This window comes from Salvelinus fontinalis, chromosome 27 (assembly GCF_029448725.1).
Source record: "Salvelinus fontinalis isolate EN_2023a chromosome 27, ASM2944872v1, whole genome shotgun sequence".
NCBI lineage: Eukaryota > Metazoa > Chordata > Actinopteri > Salmoniformes > Salmonidae > Salvelinus > Salvelinus fontinalis.
The window spans coordinates 22,561,883-22,588,316 of NC_074691.1; the positions used below are offsets into that span (position 1 = coordinate 22,561,883).

Genomic DNA, 26,434 nt, shown 5'->3' on the forward strand with positions numbered 1-26,434 from the left:
TAAAGTGTAATATTGGGATTCAAAATCCAAATTGAATACATTTCAACTCTGTATCTGACATGGTACAGGTGTCTTTTTATTAAGTCCACAACCATGTGTGTGAGGTGTATACTTTTGTTTGAAAGTATATTTGTTTAAGACTACCAAGAAACACTCTGTGTGACATTCATTTAGCCCACTGCAGTAAAAGGTTAAAAGAGTAAGAATGTTTTTTAAAAAGCATTAACAAAATTAATTGTTTGTTATATAAACTACAGAAATGTCTTTCTTCATTTCATCTAGCACCTATACTTCCAACACAGAGAAGTCTATTTGATACATTTCTGGATGGGAGACTAGAATGTAGCTTGCTTAATTTACAGTCACATGCACACACACACACACGATTCAATCCGTAAGCCTGAAGATCAGAGCTGTAGCGCGACTGAAATTTAAAAGTCATTTTTGATTGAGTTACTATGAATGCAGTCTACGTGAACGCTGGAACATTGCCTTTAAATTTCTGTTGCGCTGTAGTGCGGGTCTTCAGCTCTACGGATTGAATCAATCCCTTACTATTTTTAGGTAGTCCATCACATCCCAACACGCACAAACAAGCATATGCACAAGTACACATGTGCACGCGCACACACACACACACGGCCTCATATATATACCTGGTGGTAACATGCGTCCTTTGTACTGAGCTTGTTCTGATTGTGCCCATATTGAAGCCATTGCATCTACACATGGTAGTAAAATGTGTAGCCTATCTTTCCACTGTGTCCCACTGTTCCAACTTGTAAACAAGGCAGCACAGGATTTTTGTTAATGCGACTACATGCAGCCAGTGGCAATAGCCGCTTTAGGCATAATACCAGAGATATTGGAGAAAGGAGGAGAAAGCAATCCCATTGGTCAATGAATGGAGGAACGTATAACGCCCTACCCAGCATACTGTTGACCAATAGCATTAATGTTGTTGCACCAAGCAGCTGCTAAGCTAATCGTCACAGAATTCCTTCTCAGTCAGGGTATGAGCCGAGAAACGTGCCTATTTTCCTCGAAGGTACGTAATGTCACGATGCCAAAGCTATACAATATTACAGAAGTGAATTCTCAGATCTCAGAAAAAAGATTTGAATGTTGTACTTCATGTTGTACTTCATGTTGTACTTCTTGTTGTACTTCATGTTGTACTTCATGTTGTACTTCATGTTGTACTTCTTGTTGTACTTCATGTTGTACTTCATGTTGTACTTCATGTTGTACTTCATGTTGTACTTCATGTTGTACTTCATGTTGTACTTCTTGTTGTACTTCATGTTGTACTTCATGTTGTACTTCATGTTGTACTTCATGTTGTACTTCATGTTGTACTTCATGTTGTACTTCATGTTGTACTTCATGTTAATGTTTTTGAGCAAGTGCCCAAATGACTCCGATTCACTGCTTGAAGGAAAGTTCTCGTTGCTTCCCATCTTCTCAAAAGTATCTCTGATAATGCCTGGAGCAACTTGTGGATTTGACAGCACTAACACAGTTCCACCTCTGATACCGCCGTTGGCTAAAGCGGATCTAGTTGAATCAAGCCCTACATCACAGTCTCAGTAAGTGAAATATCACATTTCACATGCACAAACACACATGCACACTCTCTCTTGATCTCTTGCGCACACAGTGCACACAGCACACACAGCGCACACAGCGCACACAGCACACACAGCGCACACAGCGCGCACACAGCGCGCACAGCGCACACAGCGCACACACAGCGCGCACACACAGCGCACACAGCGCACACACAGCACACACAGCGCGCACACACAGCGCACACAGCGCACACAGCGCACACAGCACACACAGCACACACAGGGCACACAGCGCACACACAGCGCACACAGCACACACAGCGCACACAGCGCACACAGCACACACAGCGCACACACAGCGCGCACACACAGCGCGCACACACAGCGCACACAGCGCACACAGCAAGATTGTCTCGCTATGTGTGAATTCATTGGTTGATGTGATTGGAAGGCACACATTACTTCAATGCCGATCATGAGGCTCATTTTCATGTGGCTCTAATCAGGAGACTAAGATGTGATGAATAAACTTCACTTCCCTCTGTCTCTATGTAAACAGCTGCAGCCAAGGCACTCAGAGGTTGACTGGCTCAACCAGAGGATACCAGCTCTGAAATGGGTCACTTTGCAGAACAAAATGTCAAAAAATACTTTATTATAAAAAGTCCTACTTGTTCTAATTTAGATGAGGTTGGTTTTTGTTGGTTTCTTGGCACCGTTTACAGTAGTCAGAGTCAGTCTCTCCCTCTCCCCCTCTCTCCCTCCCTCCCTCCCTCCCTCCCCCCTCTCTCTGTATTCGTGGACCACTCCTTCTCTCTGGTTGGTGGAGAGGTGTCACTCAAGGCTTGACATCCAGCTAGTTGCTCTGGTTCAAGTTCATCTCCATCCCTTCCTCAGGGTCTTTCTTGCCCACCTCGAGGTTCTTCTTCCTGCCTAGAGCCTCAGCTTCCTCCATGGTGCTGGTCAGGGGCTCACCCAGCGTCTCTGGTAACCACAGGGTCAGAACACCTATTATAAATGCCAGGATCCCCACAATCAGCTATGGGAGAGGAAAGACAGGAGAAAAGGAAATTGAGTTAGTGGAAGAAGAAAAATGTGTAAGGGTATGTTATCATAATCAGAATATATGCTCTATCTGTATATATGTGTCTGTTGTTTACCTGTGGTAGGAATTGCCAAATGTCAGCCAGGTAGACACAGAAAGGAGCTACCACACTGCCCACACGACACATCATACTGCCACTGCCCACCGCCAGGGACCTAAGGGGAGAACACACTTTAATACAATTGATAGCATCTGTCAGGATACATTAAGTATGTTGGATAGAAGAATCTCACAGTGTGTCCTGTCTGTACCTGATGATGGTTGGATAGAGCTCACAGTGTGTCCTGTCTGTACCTGATGATGGTTGGATAGAGCTCACAGTGTGTCCTGTCTGTACCTGATGATGGTTGGATAGAGCTCACAGTGTGTCCTGTCTGTACCTGATGATGGTTGGATAGAGCTCACAGTGTGTTCTGTCTGTACCTGATGATGGTTGGATAGAGCTCACAGTGTGTCCTGTCTGTACCTGATGATGGTTGGATAGAACTCACAGTGTGTTCTGTCTGTACCTGATGATGGTTGGATAGAACTCACAGTGTGTCCTGTCTGTACCTGATGATGGTTGGATAGAGCTCACAGTGTGTCCTGTCTGTACCTGATGATGGTTGGATAGAGCTCACAGTGTGTCCTGTCTGTACCTGATGATGGTTGGGTGGAGCTCACAGTGTTTACTGTACCTGATGATGGTTGGGTAGAGCTCACAGGTGTACAAGTAGATGAGGCCAAAGGCGATGGCAATAGCAAACTTCCCTGTCATACTGAGGAAGATGGCTAACACCTCGATGTCCTGAAGAACCAAAAGAAGGAGAACAAAGGAGGTGGAGGGGAGACAGGAAGTACCAGAGAAAGAGAGGGGAGGAAGATAGACAGAGAGTGAGCAATAGAGAGCGAGAAGAGAGCAATCAATAAGACTGTAAACAATTCCAAACATCTGTTTCCTGATTACTCAGCCAATCACATCACAGACACTAACGGATCACCTTAGCCCTGAATCAGTCAACAACTAGTTGGAATACATCATTTCAACCTGAGGAAATGAGCTATGATCTTTAAACTGAGAAATAGTAGTGTGATCTTTAAAAAAAGGTTTGCTTTTCTCCCAGTGAAGGAGGAAATTCAGTTTGTTCCCACCACCCCTCCCCTCTTTCTCTCCTCTCCGTCTCCTCCTCACTCCTCTCGGTCTTTGGCATCCCTCCCTGGCTGAGCTATCTGCTCATGCACTGAAAGAGTATCATCGCAATATATCCACTATATAAATATACAGTTGAAGTCAGAAGTTTACATACACCTTAGCCAAATACATTTAAACTCAGTTTTTCACAGTTCCTGACATTTAATCCTAGTAAAAATTCCCTGTCTTAGGTCAGTTATGATCACCGCTATATTTAAAAAATGTGAAATGTCAGAATAATAGTAGAGAGAATTATTTATTTCAGCTTTTATTTCTTTCATCACATTCCCAGTGGGTCAGAAGTGTACATACACTCAATTAGTATTTGGTAGCATTGCCTTTAAATTGTTTAACTTGGGTCAAACGTTTCAGGTAGCCTTTCACAAGCTTCCCACAATAAGTTGGGTGAATTTTGGCACATTCCTCCTGACAGAGCTTGTGTAACTGAGTCAGGTGTGTAGGCCTCCATGCTTGCACACACTTTTTCAGTTCTGCCCACAAATTTGCAGTCGCAAACCGTAGTCTGGCTTTTCTATGGCGGTTTTGGTGCAGTGGCTTCTTCCTTGCTGAGCGGCCTTTCAGGTTATGTCAATACAGGACTCGTTTTACTGTGGATATAGATACTTTTGTACCTGTTTCCTCCAGCATCTTCACAAGGTCCTTTGTTGATGTTCCGGGATTTATTTGCACCTTTCGCACCAAAGTACATTCATCTCTAGGACGCGTCTCCTTCCTGAGCGATATGACGGCTGCATGGTCCCATAGTGTTTATACTTGCGTACTATTGTTTGTACAGATGAACGTGGTATCTTCAGGCGTTTGGAAATTGCTCCCAAGGATGAACTAGACTTGTGGAGGTCTACAATTTTTTTCTGAGGTCTTGGCTAATTTATTTAGATTTTCCCATGATGTCAAGCAAAGAGGCACTGAGTTTGAAGGTAGGCCTTGAAATCCATCCACAGGTACACCTCCAATCAATTAGCCTATCAGAGGGCCTCCCGGGTGGCGCAGTGGTCTAGGGCACTGCATCGCAGCGCTAGCTGCGCCACCAGAGACTCTGGGTTCGCGCCCAGGATCTGTCGCAGCCGGCCGCGACCGGGAGGTCCGTGGGGCGATGCACAATTGGCCTAGCGTAGTTAGGGAGGGTTTGGCCGGTAGGGATATCCTTGTCTCATCGCGCACCAGCGACTCCTGTGGCGGGCAGTGCGCGCTAACCAAGGGAGCCGGGTGCACGGTGTTTCCTCTGACACATTGGTGCGGCTGGCTTCCGGGTTGGAGGCTCGCTGTGTTAAGAAGCAGTGCGGCTTGGTTGGGTTGTGTTTCGGAGGACGCATGGCTTTCAACTTTCGACTCTCCCGAGCCCGTACGGGGGTTATAGCGATGAGACAAGATAGTAATTACTAGCAATTGGATACCACGAAAATTGGGGGGGAAAGAAGCGTACATATATATTTTTTTTATAATAATAAAAAAAGTGCCTATCAGAAGCTTGACATCATTTTCTGGAATTTTCCAAGCTGTTTAAAGGCACAGTCAACCTAGTGTATGTAAACTTCTGACCCACTGGAATTGTGATACAGTGAATTATAAGTGAAATAATTTGTCTGTAAACAATTGTTGGAAAAATTACTTGTGTCATGCACAAAGTAGATGTCCTAACCGACTTGCCAAAACTATAGTTTGTTAACAAGAACAGCTAAAATCAGTAAAGTACATTGTCCTCATGATTCCTCTAATGAAAGTGTCTGCCCAGCCTCTGGGCCTGTTTCATTGGGGCCCGTTCTGCTGGGGAGAGAGAAAAAAGGCTTCTGATTGTATAACATTTAAAAATCTATTTGTGGGAAATACATAGCTTTGGAAACACCTACTGTTGTTCTCAGCTTTCCGTTAGTGTATTTTTTTATTTGTCATCTCTTAATAATGAGCTCAAAAGCAACTATTTTGCAGCCAAGATATCTGATATGGCTTTAAGATACAATGCGTGCGAAATGCGCATCGGCCTTTGTGAGTGCATAGGGTAGCAGGCTGCAAATACAAATGTACTGTTAGATTAGTACATGACTACTAGCAGTGGGTATTATATGTACTGTTATATTAGTACATGACTACTAGCAGTGGGTATTATATGTACTGTTAGATTAGTACATGACTACTAGCAGTGGGTATTATATGTACTGTTAGATTAGTACATGACTACTAGCAGTGGGTAATATATTTACTGTTAGATTAGTACATGACTACTAGCAGTGGGTAATATATTTACTGTTAGATTAGTACATGACTACTAGCAGTGGGTATTATATGTACTGTTAGATTAGTACATGACCACTAGCAGTGGGTATTATATGTACTGTTATATTAGTACATGACTACTAGCAGTGGGTATTATATTTACTGTTATATTAGTACATGACTACTAGCAGTGGGTATTATATTTACTGTTAGATTAGTACATGACTACTAGCAGTGGGTATTATATGTACTGTTAGATTAGTACATGACTACTAGCAGTGGGTATTATATGTACTGTTAGATTAGTACATGACTACAGTACTAGCAGTGGGTATTATATGTGCTGTTATATTAGTACATGACTACTAGCAGTGGGTATTATATTTACTGTTAGATTAGTACATGACTACTAGCAGTGGGTAATATATTTACTGTTAGATTAGTACATGACTACTAGCAGTGGGTATTATATGTACTGTTAGATTAGTACATGACTACTAGCAGTGGGTATTATATGTACTGTTAGATTAGTACATGACTACAGTACTAGCAGTGGGTATTATATGTGCTGTTATATTAGTACATGACTACTAGCAGTGGGTATTATATTTACTGTTAGATTAGTACATGACTACTAGCAGTGGGTATTATATGTACTGTTAGATTAGTACATGACCACTAGCAGTGGGTATTATATGTACTGTTATATTAGTACATGACTACTAGCAGTGGGTATTATATTTACTGTTATATTAGTACATGACTACTAGCAGTGGGTATTATATTTACTGTTAGATTTGTACATGACTACTAGCAGTGGGTATTATATGTACTGTTAGATTAGTACATGACTACTAGCAGTGGGTATTATATTTACTGTTAGCCATCTAGTTAATGTGTTTGGAGTTTTCACTTCCTCATGTGGTGAATAAGCCCCAAAATAAATTTGCCTATGATATTAGTTCACATAAAGATGTAGGTAAATTCATCTCTATTGAACCACAAAACTCATAATATTCTGGAACCCTATTTTAACAGTAAAAGCAAAAGCCTATTGTCAAATAATAATTAATGACAATCAATATGTTAGGTTGCACATCACAATATCGTGAATCATGTATTCCTGCTTGGACATGTTAGATGAAACAACTTATTAATTGAATATTATAAACTCGGCCCTGAATGCTGATTGGCTGACAGCCATGGTATATCAGAACACATTCCACAGATATGACAAAAACATTTTTACTGCTCTAATTACGTTGGTAACCAGTTCATAATTGGAATAAGAGACCTTGGGGGTTTGTGGTATATGGCCAATATACCACGACTAAGGGCTGTATTCAGGCACTCCGCGTTGTGCACAAGAACACACCTCCTTGTGTCTTATTGCTAAAGCCTACCATCTCAGTAGTCTACTGCATAATCTAAAACACTGCAAATTACTTTAAGGTGATGCTACGCTACAGGACTGTTTTCCTAACACAGACTGGAATATGTTCAGGAAATTATTCAATGGCATTGAGGAGTATACCACCTCAGTCACCAACATCATCAGTAAGGGCATCAACGACGTCGTCCCCACAGTGACCGTACGTATATTTCCCAACCAGAAACCATGGATTACAGGCAACATCCGCACCAAGCTAAAGGCTAGAGCTGCCGTTTTCAAGGAGCGGGACACTAATCTGGACGCTTATAAGAAATCCCGTTATGCCTTCAGACGAACCATCAAACAGACAAAGCGTCAATACAGGACTAAGACTGAATCCTACTACACTGGCTCTGACATTCGTCGGATGTGGCAGGGCTACAAAGAGAAACCTAGCAAAGAGTTGCCCAGTGACGCGAGAGTTGCCCAGTGATGCGAGCCTAAAAGCTAAATGCCTTTTATGCTCGCTTCGAGGCAAGCAACACTGAAGCATGCATGAGAGCACTAGCTGTTCCGGATGACTGTGATCACGCTCTCCGTAGCCGATGTGAGCAAGACCTTTAAACAGGTCAACATTCAAAAGCCGCGGGGCCAGACCGGTTACCAGGACGTGTACACAAAGCATGCACGGACCCCAACTGGCAAGTGTCTTCACTGACATTTTCAACCTCTCCCTGGCCGAGTCTGTAATACCTAAATGTTTCAAACAGACCCCCATAGTCCCTGTGCCTAAGAAAGTGAAGGTAACCCTAAATGATTACCGCCCTGTAGCATTCACATCGGTGAAGTGCTTTGAAAGGCTGGTCGTGGCTCACATCAACACCATCATGCCAGAAACCCTAGACCCACTCCAATTCGCATACTGCCCCAACAGATCCACAGATGACGCAATCTCAATCGCACGCCACACTGCCCTTTCCCACCTGGACAAGAGGAACACCTATGTGAGAATGCTGTTCATTGACTACAGCGCAGCGTTCAACACCATAGTGCCTCCAAAGCGCATCACTAAGCTAAGGACCCTGGGACTAAACACCTCCCTCTGCAACTGGATCCTGGACTTCCTGATGGGCCGCCCCCAGTTGGTAACTACACACGCTGCCACGCTGATCCTCAACACTGGGGCCCCTCCGTGGTGGGTGCTTAGTCCCCTCCTGTACTCCCTGTTCATCCATGATAGTGTGGCCAAGCACGACTCTGACACCATCATTAAGTTTGCTGACGACCCAACAGTGGTAGGCCTGATCACCGAAAACGATGAGACAGCCTATAGGGAGGAGGTCAGAGACCTGGCAGTGTGGTGCCAGGACAACAACCTCTCCCTCAATGTGAGTAAGACAAAGGAGCTGATCGTGGACTATAGGAAAAGGGGTCCCAAACACGCCCCCATTAACACATCAACAAACTATCATGGTCCAAACACACCATGACAGTTGTAAAGAGGGCACGACAACAACTTTTCCTCCTCGGGAGACTGAAAAGATTCGGCATGGGTCCCCAGATCCTCAAAGTTCTACCGCTGCACCATAGAGAGCATCCTGACCAGTTGCATCATCACCTGGTATAGCAACTGCTCAGCATCTGACCGTAAGGCGCTACAAAGTGTAGTGCGTACGGCCCAGTACACCAAGCTTCCTGACATCCAGGACCTATATACTAGACGGGTGTCTGAGGAAGGCACCAAAAATGTTTAAAGACTCCAGTCATCCAAGTCATAGACTGTTCTCTCTGCTACCGCATGGCAAGTGGTACCGGAGCGCCAAGTCTTGATCCAGAAGGCTCCTTAACAGCTTCTACCCCCAAGCCTTAAGACTGCTGAACAACTAATCAAATGGCCACCAGGACAATTTATATTGAAGACCCCTCCCCCCCTTTGTTTTTACACTGCTGCTACTCACTGTTCATTATCTATGAATAGACACTTCACAAATTACCTCGACTAACCTGTAGCCCTGTACACTGACTCAGTACCGGTACCCCCTGTATATAGCCTCGTTATTGTTATGTATATTTCTTGTGTTACTTTTTGTTTGATTCGATTTCTTAAACTGCATTGTTGGTTAAGGGCTTGTAAGTAAGCATTTCACAGTAAGGTCTACAACTGTTGTATTAGGCGCATGTGACAAATACATTCTTGATTTGATTTTAATGATAACACTTTTTTTGCGTTATCCCGCTAAAGAGAACTGGGGAGACCAAATCATGGGCTGGTGCCACCAACTGAAAAAGTTGGTGGCACAGTGGAAAATGTTAGAGCCCTGTCAAGGGGTGTGATTTTTAATCTGCTGCAGAGTAATGTGTTCTTCTGGGAAGAGAAGCATGCGATAGGATTTTATGCAGAAAAATAGGTAGGAAAAGCTATGCATGTTTGTGAACACGGAAGTCAGTGATTCATTTGTTCTGTAGGTTATTGAGGCAGTACAAATGTGATGTGACGAAAATTCTGACTAAAAAGAAAGGGCATTAGATGACTAAAATGCCCACTGTTTTCATAATTTTGACAATAACTAGACTAAATCATTATTCAAATTACAAAAATGTGACTAAGACGTAATGGTATTATAGTCAAAATGACTTAGACTAAATTAAAAAATAGTACCAAATGAACACTGGGATGGAGTATGGCAGTATAACTCTCCTCCAGCTCAACCAATCTGACCTAGTGCACCTGCAGTACTATAACTCAGGCTGTTTCCATGACGCAGCAAATCCACAGTAGACTATACTATAACAGGCCTCTCTCTCTCTGGTGGCCTGCGGCTGTGGTGGACAGGGCTGTGCACAGGCGTTTGGAGGAGCAGGTTGATTTCTTGGCCCTTTGGCTAAAGATAGAGCCCATCTGTGCATGTGCCTGGCTACGGCCCATTAGTAACAGATATGGAGATCCCTCCCTGCTGAGGGCAGAAAACTATTGGCTGCTGCTGGAACAAACCTGTTGAATCCCACCACTTAGAAACACACACGCACGCGCACATGCACACATATTGGCCAGTGTTGGTCAGGTTACAGTTAGAGATAAGTTTAAGGTGAAGGGTTTAGATCAGGGCATGTAAACTTCTGTGCACAGGCCATTTCTACTAAAATGAATCCTGAATGGTTACCCTCCATCCATCTGTTCAAGTCTCAGACGGATCTCCAGGGTCACATTAGGTTTGAAACGTTCTGCAGTGAAGATGTGTAGCATGTGTCAAAACACACACTTGTACATACTTGTACACTTGTGATTACTTGTACATACGTTTGGCACCACAATGATGAGCATGCAGGCCATTCCAGTCAGCAGAAGAGCCGGAGCACATGTCCTCTTCCTGCCCACCCGGTCCATCGCATAACAGCCAATCAGGTAGGAGGGGAACTCCACCGCACCTGGAAACAGACAATCACAAAGGATGTCAGAGCAAGACAGCGGGCATGGCTGGCATTGTGACATTCTGTGAGGTGACATCTGGAACTGGGCCAGCATTGCCTGTAATTTGACTGAAAGGTCCTAGTGACGAGACTGTTTAATCTTTGATACTTAAGAGCATAGAGAAAAGAGCTTGCTAGATGGCACTTCCTCTGAGTTTCACAATTGATCTAAAGTGCAGCCAAAAAGAGGGCCACAGACAGCTAGGCTTACTCTGAGCAGGAAGTGGGGTTTGTGGCTCTTTCTTCAAACACATATCTTCCAAACACAATATAGGCTTATTACATTATTCTCATTTTCCTCATTACATCCCACAAGTACCTAGCCTAAAAATCTACAGTAGTGAGATATTTTTGTGTCTAATAAAGTGAATCATGGTTAAAAAAGATATTGTATCTTACTGACCTGGGCAGGTCCCAAAAGCATTGTAGCACTAAGATAATTGTAATTCCACTGAAACTAAATGTACAAAAGATTATCTTAGTGCTTACGATGCTTTTGGGAAATGTCCCTGATCTGCCCTTAATGACACCAGAACTGGAGAAAACTAGTTCTGTTGCTCACCACACACACATTAGGTAATGACTTTAAAACTATGTATACATCCAACGGCACATCCAGTTTTAAACAGTTGTCTGTTTACAGTGTAGGTGCCCAGACATTAACATGCCCAAAGCAGTATTCTGTCAAGTATCCTTCCTGTAGAATAAACAGAATAGTAAACACAGAATAGTCAACAGGCAGAGCCATGGGACAGACCAGACACAGACCGTGTTTACATGGCCAAAAGCAGCTGTGTCTGTATAAACACACCTTTGTCTGTCGCTGTAGGAGCCTGAATTAGCAGCACCACCAGCTAGCAGCAACAACACCAGCTAGCAGCAGCAACACCAGCTAGCAGCAGCAACACCAGCTAGCAGCAGCAACACCAGCTAGCAGCAGCACCACCAGCTAGCAGCAGCAACACCAGCTAGCAGCAGCAACACCAGCTAGCAGCAGCAACACCAGCTAGCAGCAGCACCACCAGCAGCACCACCAGCTAGCAGCAGTACCAGCAACACCTAGCAGCAGTACCAGCAACACCTAGCAGCAGCACCACACAACACTCCCTGTCTGTCTGTCTGTCTATAGCTACCTCAGCCAGCCCATACTGTCTCAGTATCAACATCAGCCACATATACAGTAGTAGAGTTCAGCAGCTTTAGTTCAGTGTATAGAATGCCCATCTGTCCATGACCATCTACATGTACTATATGAATACATTTTTGCTTGATAGGGAAGTAAATATATACAGCTTGGTGGTCACTCCCCTAAATATATACAGCTTGGTGGTCACTCCTATAATCACCCCTAACACAGTACATACACATCATATGCCCCACCCACACACACCCCCATCACAGTCTCACCAGCCAGGAAGAGGTTGATGTACTGGTTGCCCCCCAGGTTAACAGAGCCCAGGGAGAAGACATAGTAGCCCAGGCTGCTGATGAACCACACGGCCCCCACCGTCACTGTCCTCCACGCCATCCTCCATGTCCCAAACAGGTCCAGGATGCTCAGCTTCTTCTCGGGCTCTGCCGGCTGGGCTACCCCCGCTGCCACCTCCTTCTCCAGCAGAGCCTCCTCGGGTTCCAGGAGGTTCTCGGCCCTCAGGTGGCCAGGCTCCAGCCCGTTGAAGCGGGCAATGGAGTCCAGCAAGACCTGAGTCTCCTGGAGCCTCCCCTTAGCCATCAAGTAGAAGGGCGTCTCTGGGAACTTCCAGCAGAAGAAGAGGAAGGGGGAGGTGCAGGTGGAGAGGATGATCTGATAGCTCCGCCAGGTCCGCACCAGGTAGCCCATGATCGCTACCATCATGACACCCGTGGCAAAGGCGGCGTGCACGTGCATGGAGGTCCATGTGCGCACCTTGCTGCCGGTGAACTCGGTCACGTACACAAACACCACCACAAGGTAGCCACTAGACACCTGCAGAAAGGGAGGGGGGGGAACATTGGAACACAACACAGGGCAAGAGCCTCAAATCACATATAGGCTACACACACAGAGACAGACAGACACACACACACACACACACTTTACTCTTGATGCATAAATCTAATGCCTGACACAAGTCTCTGATGTGTGTTATCCTCTGGTCTGTGTTTAGTAAATAGATCCTGAGAGCAGACTGTGGTTAGACCTTATCCTCAGGGAATGACCCAGATATTAGCCCAAACAGCTCACAGACATACAAGCATTAGCATAAACATGCACACACACGCTAACATATATACACAGGAAATAGTCTGGTAGGTTGTGCTTGGGATTTCTAAAACGGCCTTTCAAATCTGTAACTCTTACAGGGTTTACAGACCACAATACGAACAACAGAATATGGCCTATGGCCAGAGAGAATGTAGGGTTGAACAGACACCTGGCTGTAAGACTGAGAATGTGTGTATATGTGTTCTGTTATGAGCAGCACAGGGAGGGTTTGTGTCTGGGCACAACATAGGACCTACTATGTAAGCAACATTTTATAGCCTTGTGGCCTGCTAATATTAACGACCCTCTCCCTTTCCTTCCAGTACAACCTGCCATTCCTTTTAGACACATAATCTAATACTGACAAATACAAATACTGTATGAATACTAACTAATGTATGAATATAACTGCATTCCTGAACTTGACTTCTGCGTAAATCAAGAACTCACAGTATGTCTATGGGAAATGAGTTTGAAATGTCAAGTAAAGTTTCTCCATAAGAGAATATTTTATTGAGTGTCTCCTTACTGCAGGCCTTACACTACATTCCTCTCCACACACACACACTCACCATGGCGAGCAGGAAGCGTATGAACATAAATAGGTAGTAGTTCCCCGTAAATGCCACGCTTACACCAAACACAAACTGGCACAGGCTGGTGATCATCAGGATCCTCTGTCTGCCAACCCTGAGAGACAGAGGAGAGAGAGACAGAGGAGAGAGAGACAGAGGAGAGAGAGACAGAGAAGAGAGAGAGAGAGGGGGGGGGGGAGAATGTGAAAAGTTAGGATTACTTGTTAGGGTGTATAGTTAAATAGTTGCACCAAGGCCTGTGTTGTGGCTGACTGTCATCCTGACTGAGCCATAAGTTCCAGAGCAGGGTTGTCAAACAAATTTTGCCATGGGGGCCACATTCTGTCAGAAAACAGTCCTTTATCCATCGTTTTAGGAATTTTCGATGCTCCCGGACTGTCATTTCAGTTATTATTAGCGAGCTGGACACACTCAAGACACTGTGTGAATGTAGGTCAATTATAATTTCTACACAGTTTGGATTTGGTTTTAGTCATTTTGAGTACACTTTTACTCAAACCGCCCGCTTGGCCGTCTGATTGACACCTGTTGTAGAGGAAGAGACATACATCATGTATTTACAAAAAAGGCCCTCTGCTATCTACTGTATCTGACGACATGCGAAGAGTTGAGAGAAAACCATTCAATGTCACACAAGCTCATATGAAGTGAGCGCAAAATAAGAGGTATGTATTGCTGACTGGGAATTGCACATCGCCACACAGAAGTTGTGATTGAGTCGGTTTGTTTGTTGTGTGAGTACGTGACTTCATGTGACTCAAGGCATTGATCTAGAACAGAACAAATATTGGTTAAAATAATGTTAGACAGACAACAAGTTGGGAGCAGCACAGGGTCAGCCACAGAGTCAGCCACAGCGTCAGCCACAGGGTCAGCCACAGCGTCAGCCACAGGGTCAGCCACAGGGTCAGCCACAGGGTCAGCCACAGGGTCAGCCACAGGGTCAGCCACAGGGTCAGCCACAGCGTCAGCCACAGGGTCAGCCACAGCGTCAGCCACAGGGTCAGCCACAGGGTCAGCCACAGCGTCAGCCACAGGGTCAGCCACAGCGTCAGCCACAGGGTCAGCCACAGCGTCAGCCACAGGGTCAGCCACAGCGTCAGCCACAGGGTCAGCCACAGGGTCAGCCACAGGGTCAGCCACAGCGTCAGCCACAGGGTCAGCCACAGGGTCAGCCACAGGGTCAGCCACAGCGTCAGCCACAGGGTCAGCCGCAGCGTCAGCCACAGAGTCAGCCACAGCGTCAGCCACAGAGTCAGCCACAGGGTCAGCCACAGGGTCAGCCACAGGGTCAGCCACAGCATCAGCCACAGGGTCAGCCACAGGGTCAGCCACAGGGTCAGCCACAGCGTCAGCCACAGGGTCAGCCACAGGGTCAGCCACATGGTCAGCCACATGGTCAGCCACAGGGTCAGCCACAGCGCCAGCCACAGAGCAGCAGTTTGGGTTGAAATTGTACATCACTATACAACAGTAGTGGCTGAGTTCATATGTGTGTAGGTTGTGTGTTTGTTTGTGTGTGTAACTGCCTGCATGTGCCTCAAAGCTGCCAGACTAGATAGAACAAAATCAATGAACAAGTTGGCAAATGACACATTCATACTGCCCCAGTGTATGAGCATGGAAGTATTCTAGTAGTCTGTCTAACTACGACACAATCTAACTCGTCATCTTCCCCTTCACTGAATAGGATGTGATCTCTTAATGCCATGCTGTCCTATACCCCACCATATTGACTGGTACCACAAGGTTGTCCAGCCATAGTACACACAAGCAGCATAGAATGCATAGCGACAACATTTAAAGTGAACACACTATGGAACTTTGAACTGGTAATATATAGGTTCCAATCCACAACACAAACAGTTTCACAACACCACAGGCTGCCACTCTTCTGCATGGGTCATCACTATCAGTCACAAATAAGAGGCCAAAATGCCTTATTAGAATCTCAAAAACTGCCTAAAAAACTATCCAACAGCCCATAACGATACAGCCCAGGTAGGCACACCCTCACCCCTCAGTCCCAGCTCAGGGAATGGGTTTGTGGGCATGAGGGTTCAACTGAGTGCCCCATTCTCTAAATAGTGGACACCTAGACCATGACTCAGGCTAGGGACCTAGCTGTAGCTGGATCCAGGTACCTCTTCTGGCTTTGGCAGGCCTCTCCTGTTCTGTCTGGACTAGAGGTTGACAGATTATGTTTTTTCAACGGCGATAACGATGCCGATTATTGGAGGACCAAAAAACGATATCGATTAATCAGCCGATTTTTAATAATGTATTTGTAATTATGACAATTACAACAATACTGAATGAACATTTATTTTAACTTAATATAATACATCAATAAAATCAATTTAGCCTCAAATAAATAATGAAACATGTTCAATTTGGTTCAAATAATGCAAAAACAAAGTGTTGGAGAAGAAATTAAAAGTGCAATATGTGCCATGTAAAAAAAGCTAACGTTTAAGTTCCTTGCTCAGAACATGAGAACATATGAAAGCTGGTGGTTCTTTTTAACATGAGTCTTCAATATTCCCAGGTAAGACGTTTTAGGTTGTAGTTATTATAGGAATTATAGGACTATTTCTCTCTATACCATTTGTATTTCATATACCTTTGACTATTGGATGTTCTTATAGGCACTTTAGTATTGCCAGTGTAACAGTATAGCTTCCGTCCCTCTCCTCCCTCCTACCTGGGCTCGAACGAGGAACACATCGACAACAGCCACCCTCGAAGCAGCGTTACCTATGCAGAGCAAGGGGAACAACTACTCCAAGTCTCAGAGCAAGTGACGTTTGAAACGCTATTAGCGCACACCCCGCTAACTAGCTAGCCATTTCACATCGGTTACACCAGACTAATCTCGGGAGTTGATAGGCTTGAAGTCATAAACAGTAGAGCTGCTGGCAAAACGCATGAAAGTGCTGTTTGAATGAATGCTTACGAGCCTGCTGGCGCCTACCATTGTTCAGTCAGACTGCTCTATCAAACCATAGACTTAATTATAACATAATAACACACAGAAATACGAGCCTTAGGTCATTAAAATGGTCGAATCCGGAAACGATCATCTCGAAAACAAAACATTTATTATTTCAGTGAAATACGTAACCGTTCCATATTTTATCTAACGGGTGGCATCCATAAGTCTAAATATTCCTGTTACATTGCACAACCTTCAATGTTATGTCATAATTACGTAAAATTCTGACAAATTAGTTCGCAATGAGCCAGGCGGCCAAAACTGTTGCATATACCCTGACTCTGCTTGCAATGAACGCAAGAGAAGTGACACAATTTCACCTGGTTAATATTGCCTGCTAACCTGGATTTATTTTAGCTAAATATGCAGATTTAAAAATATATACTTCTGTGTATTTATTTTAAGAAAGGCATTGATGTTTATGGTTAGGTACATTCGTGCAATGATTGTGCTTTTTTCGCAAATGGGCTTTTGTTAAATCATCCCCCGTTTGGCGAAATTGGCTGTCTTTGTTAGGAAGAAATAGTCTTCACACCGTTCGCAACGAGCCAGGTGGCCCAAACTGCTGCATATACCCTGACTCTGTTGCACGAGAAGTTACAAAAAGAAATTCATGTTAGCAGGCAATATTAACTAAATATGCAGGTTTAAAAATATATACTTGTGTATTGATTTTAAGAAAGGCATTGATGTTTATGGTTAGGTACCTTTTTCGCGAATGCGCACCACATCGATTATATGCAACGCAGGACAAACTAGATAAACTAGTAATATCATCAACCATGTGTAGTTAACTAGTGATTATGATTGATTGATTGATTGATTAAACTTATCTTATAAAAAACAATGCTAGCTAGCAACTTACCTTGACTTCTTACTGCATTCGCGTAACAGGCAGGCTCCTCGTGGAGTGCAATGAGAGGCAGGTGGTTAGAGCGTTGGACTAGTTAACCGGAAGGTTGCAAGATTGAATCCCCGAGCTGACAAGGTAAAAATCTGTCGTTCTGCCCCTGAACAAAGTAGTTAACCCACCGTTCCTAGGCCGTCATTGAAAATAAGAATGTGTTCTTAACTGACTTGCCTAGTTAAATAAAGGTGTAAAAAAATACCGATTTCCGATTGTTATGAAAACTTGAAATCGGCCCTAATTAATCGTCCATTCCGATTAATCGGTCGACCTCTAGTCTGGACAACTGGGCGTTATCCTGCCAGGGGTCTTGTATGTCCACACCGTACCAAGAGTCTTAAACTGTCTCTCTGGCTGTCGACTGGCTGTTACCCTGTAGTGTCAGATTCACTCACGGAAAAGCCTCTCTGAACCCCCACACACACTGTTACCCAAACACACACTTTCACACTCTGTTTGCCTGTTTTTCTGTTCTGGCCTGAGAAAGAGGTGACATGAAGACTGATGGGTTTGAGAGATGAGGAGGGTAGGCTCGGGAGGTTCTACGGACCCGCTGAGAATAAACCATCACCCCTAATACCAGGCCCATAAACCCTCACACCAGGCCCATAAACCCTCACATCAGGCCCATAAACCATCACCCCTAACATCAGGCCCATAAACCCTCACACCAGGCCCATAAACCCTGACCCCTCACACCAGGCCCATAAACCCTCACCCCTAACACCAGGCCCATAAACCCTCACACCAGGCCCATAAACCCTCACCCCTAACACCAGGCCTATAAACCCTCACCCCTAACACCAGTCCCATAAACCCTCACCCCTAACACCAGGCCTGTAAACCCTCACCCCCAACACCAGGCCCATAAACCCTCACGCCAGGCCCATAAACTCTCACCCCATAAACCCTCACACCAGGCCCATAAACCCTCACCCCTAACACCAGGCCCATAAACCATCACCCCTAACACCAAGCCCATAAACCCTCACCCCTAACACCAGACCTATAAACCCTCACCCCTAACACCAGGCCCATAAATCCTCACACCAGGCCCATAAACTCTCACCCCTAACGCCAGACCCATAAACCCTCACACCAGGCCCATAAACCATCACCCCTAACACCAGACCTATAAACCCTCACCCCTAACACCAGGCCCATAAACCCTCACCCCTAACACCAGGCCCATAAACCCTCACCCCTAACACCAGGCCCATAAACTCTCACCCCTAACACCAGGCCCATAAACCCTCACACCAAGCCCATAAACCCTCACCCCTAACACCAGGCCCATAAACCCTCACCCTTAACACCAGACCTATAAACCCTCACCCCTAACAGCAGGCCCATAAACCCTCACACCAGGCCCATATACTCTCACCCCTAACACCAGGCCCATAAACCTTCACACCAGGCCCATAAACCATCACCCCTAACACCAGGCCCATAAACCCTCACCCCTAACACCAGGCCCATAAATCCTCACCCCTAACACCAGGCCCATAAACCCTCACTCCTAACACCAGTCCCATAAACCCTCACCCCTAACACCAGTCCCATAAACCCTCACCCCTAACACCAGTCCCATAAACCCTCACCCCTAACATCAGGCCCATAAACCCTCACACCAGGCCCATAAACCATCACCCCTAACACCAGGCCCATAAACCCTCACACCAGGCCCATAAACTCTCACCCCTAACACCAGTCCCATAAACCCTCACCCCTAACACCAGTCCCATAAACCCTCACCCCTAACATCAGGCCCATAAACCCTCACACGAGGCCCATAAACCATCACCCCTAACACCAGGCCCATAAACCCTCACACCAGGCCCATAAACCCTCACCCCTAACACCAGGCCCATAAACCCTCACCCCTAACACCAGGCCCATAAACCCTCACACCAGGTCCATAAACCCTCACCCCTAACACCAGGCCCATAAACCCTCCCACCAGGCCCATAAACCCTCACCCCTAACACCAGGCCTATAAACCCTCACCCCTAACACCAGTCCCATAAACCCTCACCCCTAACACCAGGCCTATAAACCCTCACCCCCAACACCAGGCCCATAAACCCTCACGCCAGGCCCATAAACTCTCACCCCATAAACCCTCACACCAGGCCCATAAACCCTCACCCCTAACACCAGGCCCATAAACCATCACCCCTAACACCAAGCCCATAAACCCTCACCCCTAACACCAGACCTATAAACCCTCACCCCTAACACCAGGCCCATAAATCCTCACACCAGGCCCATAAACTCTCACCCCTAACGCCAGACCCATAAACCCTCACACCAGGCCCATAAACCATCACCCCTAACACCAGACCTATAAACCCTCACCCCTAACACCAGGCCCATAAACCCTCACCCCTAACACCAGGCCCATAAACTCTCACCCCTAACACCAGGCCCATAAACCCTCACACCAAGCCCATAAACCCTCACCCCTAACACCAGGCCCATAAACCCTCACCCTTAACACCAGACCTATAAACCCTCACCCCTAACAGCAGGCCCATAAACCCTCACACCAGGCCCATATACTCTCACCCCTAACACCAGGCCCATAAACCTTCACACCAGGCCCATAAACCATCACCCCTAACACCAGGCCCATAAACCCTCACCCCTAACACCAGGCCCATAAATCCTCACCCCTAACACCAGGCCCATAAACCCTCACTCCTAACACCAGTCCCATAAACCCTCACCCCTAACACCAGTCCCATAAACCCTCACCCCTAACACCAGTCCCATAAACCCTCACCCCTAACATCAGGCCCATAAACCCTCACACCAGGCCCATAAACCATCACCCCTAACACCAGGCCCATAAACCCTCACACCAGGCCCATAAACTCTCACCCCTAACACCAGTCCCATAAACCCTCACCCCTAACACCAGTCCCATAAACCCTCACCCCTAACATCAGGCCCATAAACCCTCACACGAGGCCCATAAACCATCACCCATAACACCAGGCCCATAAACCCTCACACCAGGCCCATAAACCCTCACCCCTAACACCAGGCCCATAAACCCTCACCCCTAACACCAGGCCCATAAACCCTCACACCAGGTCCATAAACCCTCACCCCTAACACCAGGCCCATAAACCCTCCCACCAGGCCCATAAACCCTCACCCCTAACACCTGGCCCATCTATCCCTCTATCTTTCCCTCAGTACATCTATATCCCTTGGGCCTTTCAGGATAGTCTGGGTAACACCTAACTCTCAAAGTCCTCCTGACTTCAGAGTCTGGAATGGCTCTTTGATGTTGTCGGCACAATGTGTTGATTAAGGGGGCTGTGCTTTTACTGGTTGGCTCTCTGTTTCTTTCTCACTCAAAACACTAACTGGGCCTCCCGGGTGGCGCAGTGGTCTAGGGCACTGCATCGCAGTGCTAACTGCGCCACCACAGTCTCTGGGTTCGCGCCCAGGCTCTGTCGCAGCCGGCCGCGACCGGGAGGTCCGTGGGGCGACGCACAATTGGCATAGCGTCGTCCGGGGTAGGGAGGGTTTGGCCGGTAGGGATATCCTTGTCTCATCGCGCTCCAGCGACTCCTGTGGCGGGCTGGGCGCAGTGCGCGCCAGCCAAGGGGGCCAGGTACACGGTGTTTCCTCCGACACATTGGTGCGGCTGGCTTCCGGGTTGGAGGCGCGCTGTGTTAAGAAGCAGTACGGCTGGTTGGGTTGTGCTTCGGAGGACGCATGGCTTCCGACCTTCGTCTCTCCCGAGCCCGTACGGGAGTTGTAGCGATGAGACAAGGTAGTAATTACTAGCGATTGGATACCACGAAAATTGGGGAGAAAATGGGATAAAAATTAAAAAAATATATATATATTTAAACAACAAAAAAAACACTAACTGGATTTTCAAATCCAAAAATGTGAATTTCTGAGTGAATATTGCATTAACAAATGGCCTCCTTTCCAGACCCGTGTGTCACAGCTTTCCCTGCGCTGTGCGGCACAGCCAGTGAGGGACAGGTAACAGGGGCACAGCCAGGGAGGTACAGGGTACAGGGGCACAGCCAGGGAGGGACAGGGTACAGGGGCACCGCCAGGGAGGGACAGGGTACAGGGGCACAGCCAGGGAGGTACAGGGTACAGGGGCACAGCCAGGGAGGGACAGGGTACAGGGGCACAGCCAGGGAGGGACAGGGTACAGGGGCACCGCCAGGGAGGGACAGGGTACAGGGGCACCGCCAGGGAGGGACAGGGTACAGGGGCACAGCCAGGGAGGGACAGGGTACAGGGGCACAGCCAGGGAGGGACAGGGTACAGGGGCACAGCCAGGGAGGGACAGGGTACAGGGGCACAGCCAGGGAGGGACAGGGTACAGGGTACAGGGCACAGCCAGGGAGAGACAGGGTACAGGGGCACAGCCAGGGAGGGACAGGGTACAGGGGCACAGCTGGGGAGGGGCACCGCAGGGGGCAGACACATTCCCCATATTTGGGAACAGGTAGGTGGGGAAAGCTCCTCTTACCTATCAGCGATGTCCCCGAACACCAGCGCTCCGACCAGCACACCAATCATAAAAGTGGGCTGACACAGCTTGGCCAGCCATTCCCTGTCACACACTAGGTCCCAGTCTGTCACGATGCTCTGATACACCTCGCTGTGGTCGTACACGTAATGGTAGTTCCTGTCGCACTTCTCTGTCGTCCTGTTGACGAGCTGCTCGTAGGTAAAGTCTGTGGGGTTAATCCGCTGGGTTCGCTGGCAGGTGCTGAGCTCCCACTGTTTGCCCTCCGCAGTCCGCACCACAATGGGCCCGTTCGCCGGTTTAAAGAACGGCAGCACCTCCTCCAGGGAAGCACCTGTGTAGTTCCCGTACAGGACGTCAGTTACGTTACCGGGCGGTGCGCAGACAAAGCTTGGCCTCTCCACAAGGAACACAGAGGCCAGGTAGTGGATTCCACAGGCTATGGCCTGGAAGACAGCAGCAAAGTACAGACATGCCTGGAACCTAGGAGGAGGAGAGATGAGGGGAGTTATGTTCTGGAATTGAGGAGGAGAGATGAGGGGAGTTATGTTCTGGAACCTAGGAGGAGGAGAGATGAGGGGAGTTATGTTCTGGAACCTAGGAGGAGGAGAGATGAGGGGAGTTATGTTCTGGAACCTAGGAAGAGGAGAGATGAGGGGAGTTATGTTCTGGAACCTAGGAGGAGGAGAGATGTGGGGAGTTATGTTCTGGAACCTAGGAGGAGGAGAGATGAGGGGAGTTATGTTCTGGAACCTAGGAGGAGGAGAGATGAGGGGAGTTATGTTCTGGAACCTAGGAGGAGGAGAGATGAGGGGAGTTATGTTCTGGAACCTAGGAGGAGGAGAGATGAGGGGAGTTATGTTCTGGAACCTAGGAGGAGGAGAGATGAGGGGAGTTATGTTCTGGAACCTAGGAGGAGGAGAGATGAGGGGAGTTATGTTCTGGAACCTAGGAGGAGGAGAGATGAGGGGAGTTATGTTCTGGAACCTAGGAGGAGGAGAGATGAGGGGAGTTATGTTCTGGAACCTAGGAGGAGGAGAGATGAGGGGAGTTATGTTCTGGAACCTAGGAGGAGGAGAGATGAGGGGAGTTATGTTCTGGAACCTAGGAGGAGGAGAGATGAGGGGAGTTATGTTCTGGAACCTAGGAGGAGGAGAGATGAGGGGAGTTATGTTCTGGAACCTAGGAGGAGGAGAGATGAGTGGAGTTATGTTCTGGAACCTAGGAGGAGGAGAGATGAGGGGAGTTATGTTCTGGAACCTAGGAGGAGGAGAGATGAGGGGAGTTATGTTCTGGAACCTAGGAGGAGGAGAGATGAGGGGAGTTATGTTCTGGAACCTAGGAGGAGGAGAGATGAGGGGAGTTATGTTCTGGAACCTAGGAGGAGGAGAGATGAGGGGAGTTATGTTCTGGAACCTAGGAGGAGGAGAGATGAGGGGAGTTATGTTCTGGAACCTAGGAGGAGGAGAGATGAGGGGAGTTATGTTCTGGAACCTAGGAGGAGGAGAGATGAGGGGAGTTATGTTCTGGAACCTAGGAGGAGGAGAGATGAGGGGAGTTATGTTCTGGAACCTAGGAGGAGGAGAGATGAGGGGAGTTATGTTCTGGAACCTAGGAGGAGGAGAGATGAGGGGAGTTATGTTCTGGAACCTAGGAGGAGGAGAGATGAGGGGAGTTATGTTCTGGAACCTAGGAGGAGGAGAGATGAGGGGAGTTATGTTCTGGAACCTAGGAGGAGGAGAGATGAGGGGAGTTATGTTCTGGAACCTAGGAGGAAGAGAGATGAGGGGAGTTATGTTCTGGAACCTAGGAGGAGGAGAGATGAGGGGAGTTATGTTCTGGAACCTAGGAGGAGGAGAGATGAGGGGAGTTATGTTCTGGAACCTAGGAGGAGGAGAGATGAGGGGAGTTATGTTCTGGAACCTAGGAGGAGGAGAGATGAGGGGAGTTATGTTCTGGAACCTAGGAGGAGGAGAGATGAGGGGAGTTATGTTCTGGAACCTAGGAGGAGGAGAGATGAGGGGAGTTATGTTCTGGAACCTAGGAGGAGGAGAGATGAGGGGAGTTATGTTCTGGAACCTAGGAGGAGGAGAGATGAGTGGAGTTATGTTCTGGAACCTAGGAGGAGGAGAGATGAGGGGAGTTATGTTCTGGAACCTAGGAGGAGGAGAGATGAGGGGAGTTATGTTCTGGAACCTTGGAGGAGGAGAGATAAGGGGAGTTATGTTCTAGAATCGAGGGGTTCAATAAAAGGACAACATGAGGAAGTTGCATCAAAGGAATGAAACCCTTTACTATCCAACACATAGAAATAACTTCACCCTGATTGATTAATGCACAATGAAGTAAAATGACACCCAATCATTTATGATAGCCTACTGTAATATAAAAACTGTTTTTTTTTCTTTATTAAGTAGCCTAACAAAAACAGAATATTCTCCATGTACTGTCACGTTCCTGACCAGTTTTCTTTTGTTTTTGTATGTGTTTAGTTGGTCAGGGCGTGAGTTGGGGTGGGCATTCTATGTTATGTGGGTCTATGTTTAGGTTCATTGTCATTTAGCCTGATATGGTTCTCAATCAGGGACAGGTGTTTTACGTTTCCTCTGATTGAGAACCATATTAAGGTAGGTTGTTCACACTGTTTGTTTGTGGGTGGTTGTCTTCCGTGTTTGTGTCTGTGCACCACACGGGACTGTTTCGTTTGTTCGTTCGTTTGTGTAGTCTGTACCTGTTCATGCGTTCTTCGTGTATATGTAAGTTCTCTAGTTCAGGTCTGTCTACGTTCGTTTATTTGTTTTGTAATTTTCAAAGTGCTTTTCGTGTTTGTCTTCGTTGTTAAATAAATCAGTATGTATTCAGCACCCGCTGCGCCTTGGTCCGCTCATTCACCACAAGACAAGCGTTACATGTACAAAAAAAAAAAACATTGAATATAGGTCTACATCAAGTGTTTTGAATATAGTGAGAATGAAACAAAGAACTATAGGCTATTCTAATGGAGAATGTTCATCCAATTTTAACGCGCCAATGATGTAATGCACTACATATGTTTCTCTCCAAAATCAAGTTCAGACCAACTTGAAGGAAGAAAGCTGCTGTCTTTTGTTAGCAGAGAGAAATAAAGAAATTTACTATAAGGACTACAATACTTACTATGTAGGCTAACTAAACATCAATAGAACAATAATCGCCGTAGTTCTATAAAAATAACCATGTTGTCTACAAGAGGGGTGTAAGGTCGTCATATGCCCAGGGAGGGTTGTCGAGTAAACATGAAAGAGTCTCTGGACAAAATAAGTTTATAATATTAGTTATGTTAATTCAATGCAATTTAAGTGGAAATGACATTATTGTTCTGGGTACCTTTTGAAGTGTCCAAGCTCATCAAATAGACGATCCACGCTCATAATTCCTTGACAGGTATTTCGCGCGACTCTCGCTCCGTGAGTAGCGGATTCTGCATCGACTCGCCACTGACAATTTGTAAATGTTGGCTTTTACTGGACGCCGGTAGGAGGGGCACGCTTAGGGGAAATTTCCACTTAGTGCGACGAACAGGGAAAAACACTTTTCAATTATGGTGAGAAGTGTGGCGGAGCCTGAATTTGACACCCCCACAATGCAATTGTAGGCTGGGCAACTACTGTAGAAGTTGATAAACGAATGAGCAGACTAGTGTTCTTTTTTTTCAATCACTGCAATTTGGATAAAAACTATTAGGCCTAGCCATCACTTTCCATTTGATCAGTCTAACAAGCCCTATCGCCTCATCAATGCACTGCTTTCAGAGATCCAGTGATTGATTCATCCTTCTAGAACTCCAAAACAATAGACGCTGTTTTCTCTGCTGAAAGACATCACATCCACTAAATCTATTATCCTACTACAGTAAATCAATTAAAATGTGAAACGTTTGTTGTCTCAGGCATCACCATGTTAGGCACAACAATGCAATGTCAATATACTGTAATCCTACGATGGTGAGTCAGACAGACAGGGACAGTGATATCAGGTGTGGACAGACTCAGGTTTAGGTGGTGAGTCAGACAGACAGGGACAGTGATATCAGGTGTGGACAGACTCAGGTTTAGGTGGTGAGTCAGACAGACAGGGACAGTGATATCAGGTGAGGACAGACTCAGGTTCAGGTGGTGAGTCAGACAGACAGGGACAGTGATATCAGGTGTGGACAGACTCAGGTTCAGGTGTTGAGTCAGACAGACAGGGACAGTGATATCAGGTGTGGACAGACTCAG

General features: G+C 46.5%; 1 protein-coding gene across 1 annotated transcript; it reads right to left on the reverse strand.

Annotated features, from left to right (window-relative positions):
* Positions 1–2,356: 2,356 nt before the first annotated feature.
* LOC129825302 (solute carrier family 22 member 16-like) lies at positions 2,357–25,689 on the reverse strand. Its single transcript, XM_055885300.1, has 8 exons — positions 25,542–25,689; positions 22,176–22,658; positions 13,737–13,854; positions 12,327–12,885; positions 10,750–10,877; positions 3,354–3,463; positions 2,732–2,831; positions 2,357–2,610 (listed from the first exon to the last, which is right to left on the reverse strand). The coding sequence occupies exons 1-8, from the start codon at positions 25,583–25,585 to the stop codon at positions 2,428–2,430; spliced, it is 1,725 nt and encodes a 574-aa protein (XP_055741275.1). The 5' UTR covers positions 25,586–25,689; the 3' UTR covers positions 2,357–2,427.
* Positions 25,690–26,434: the final 745 nt, after the last annotated feature.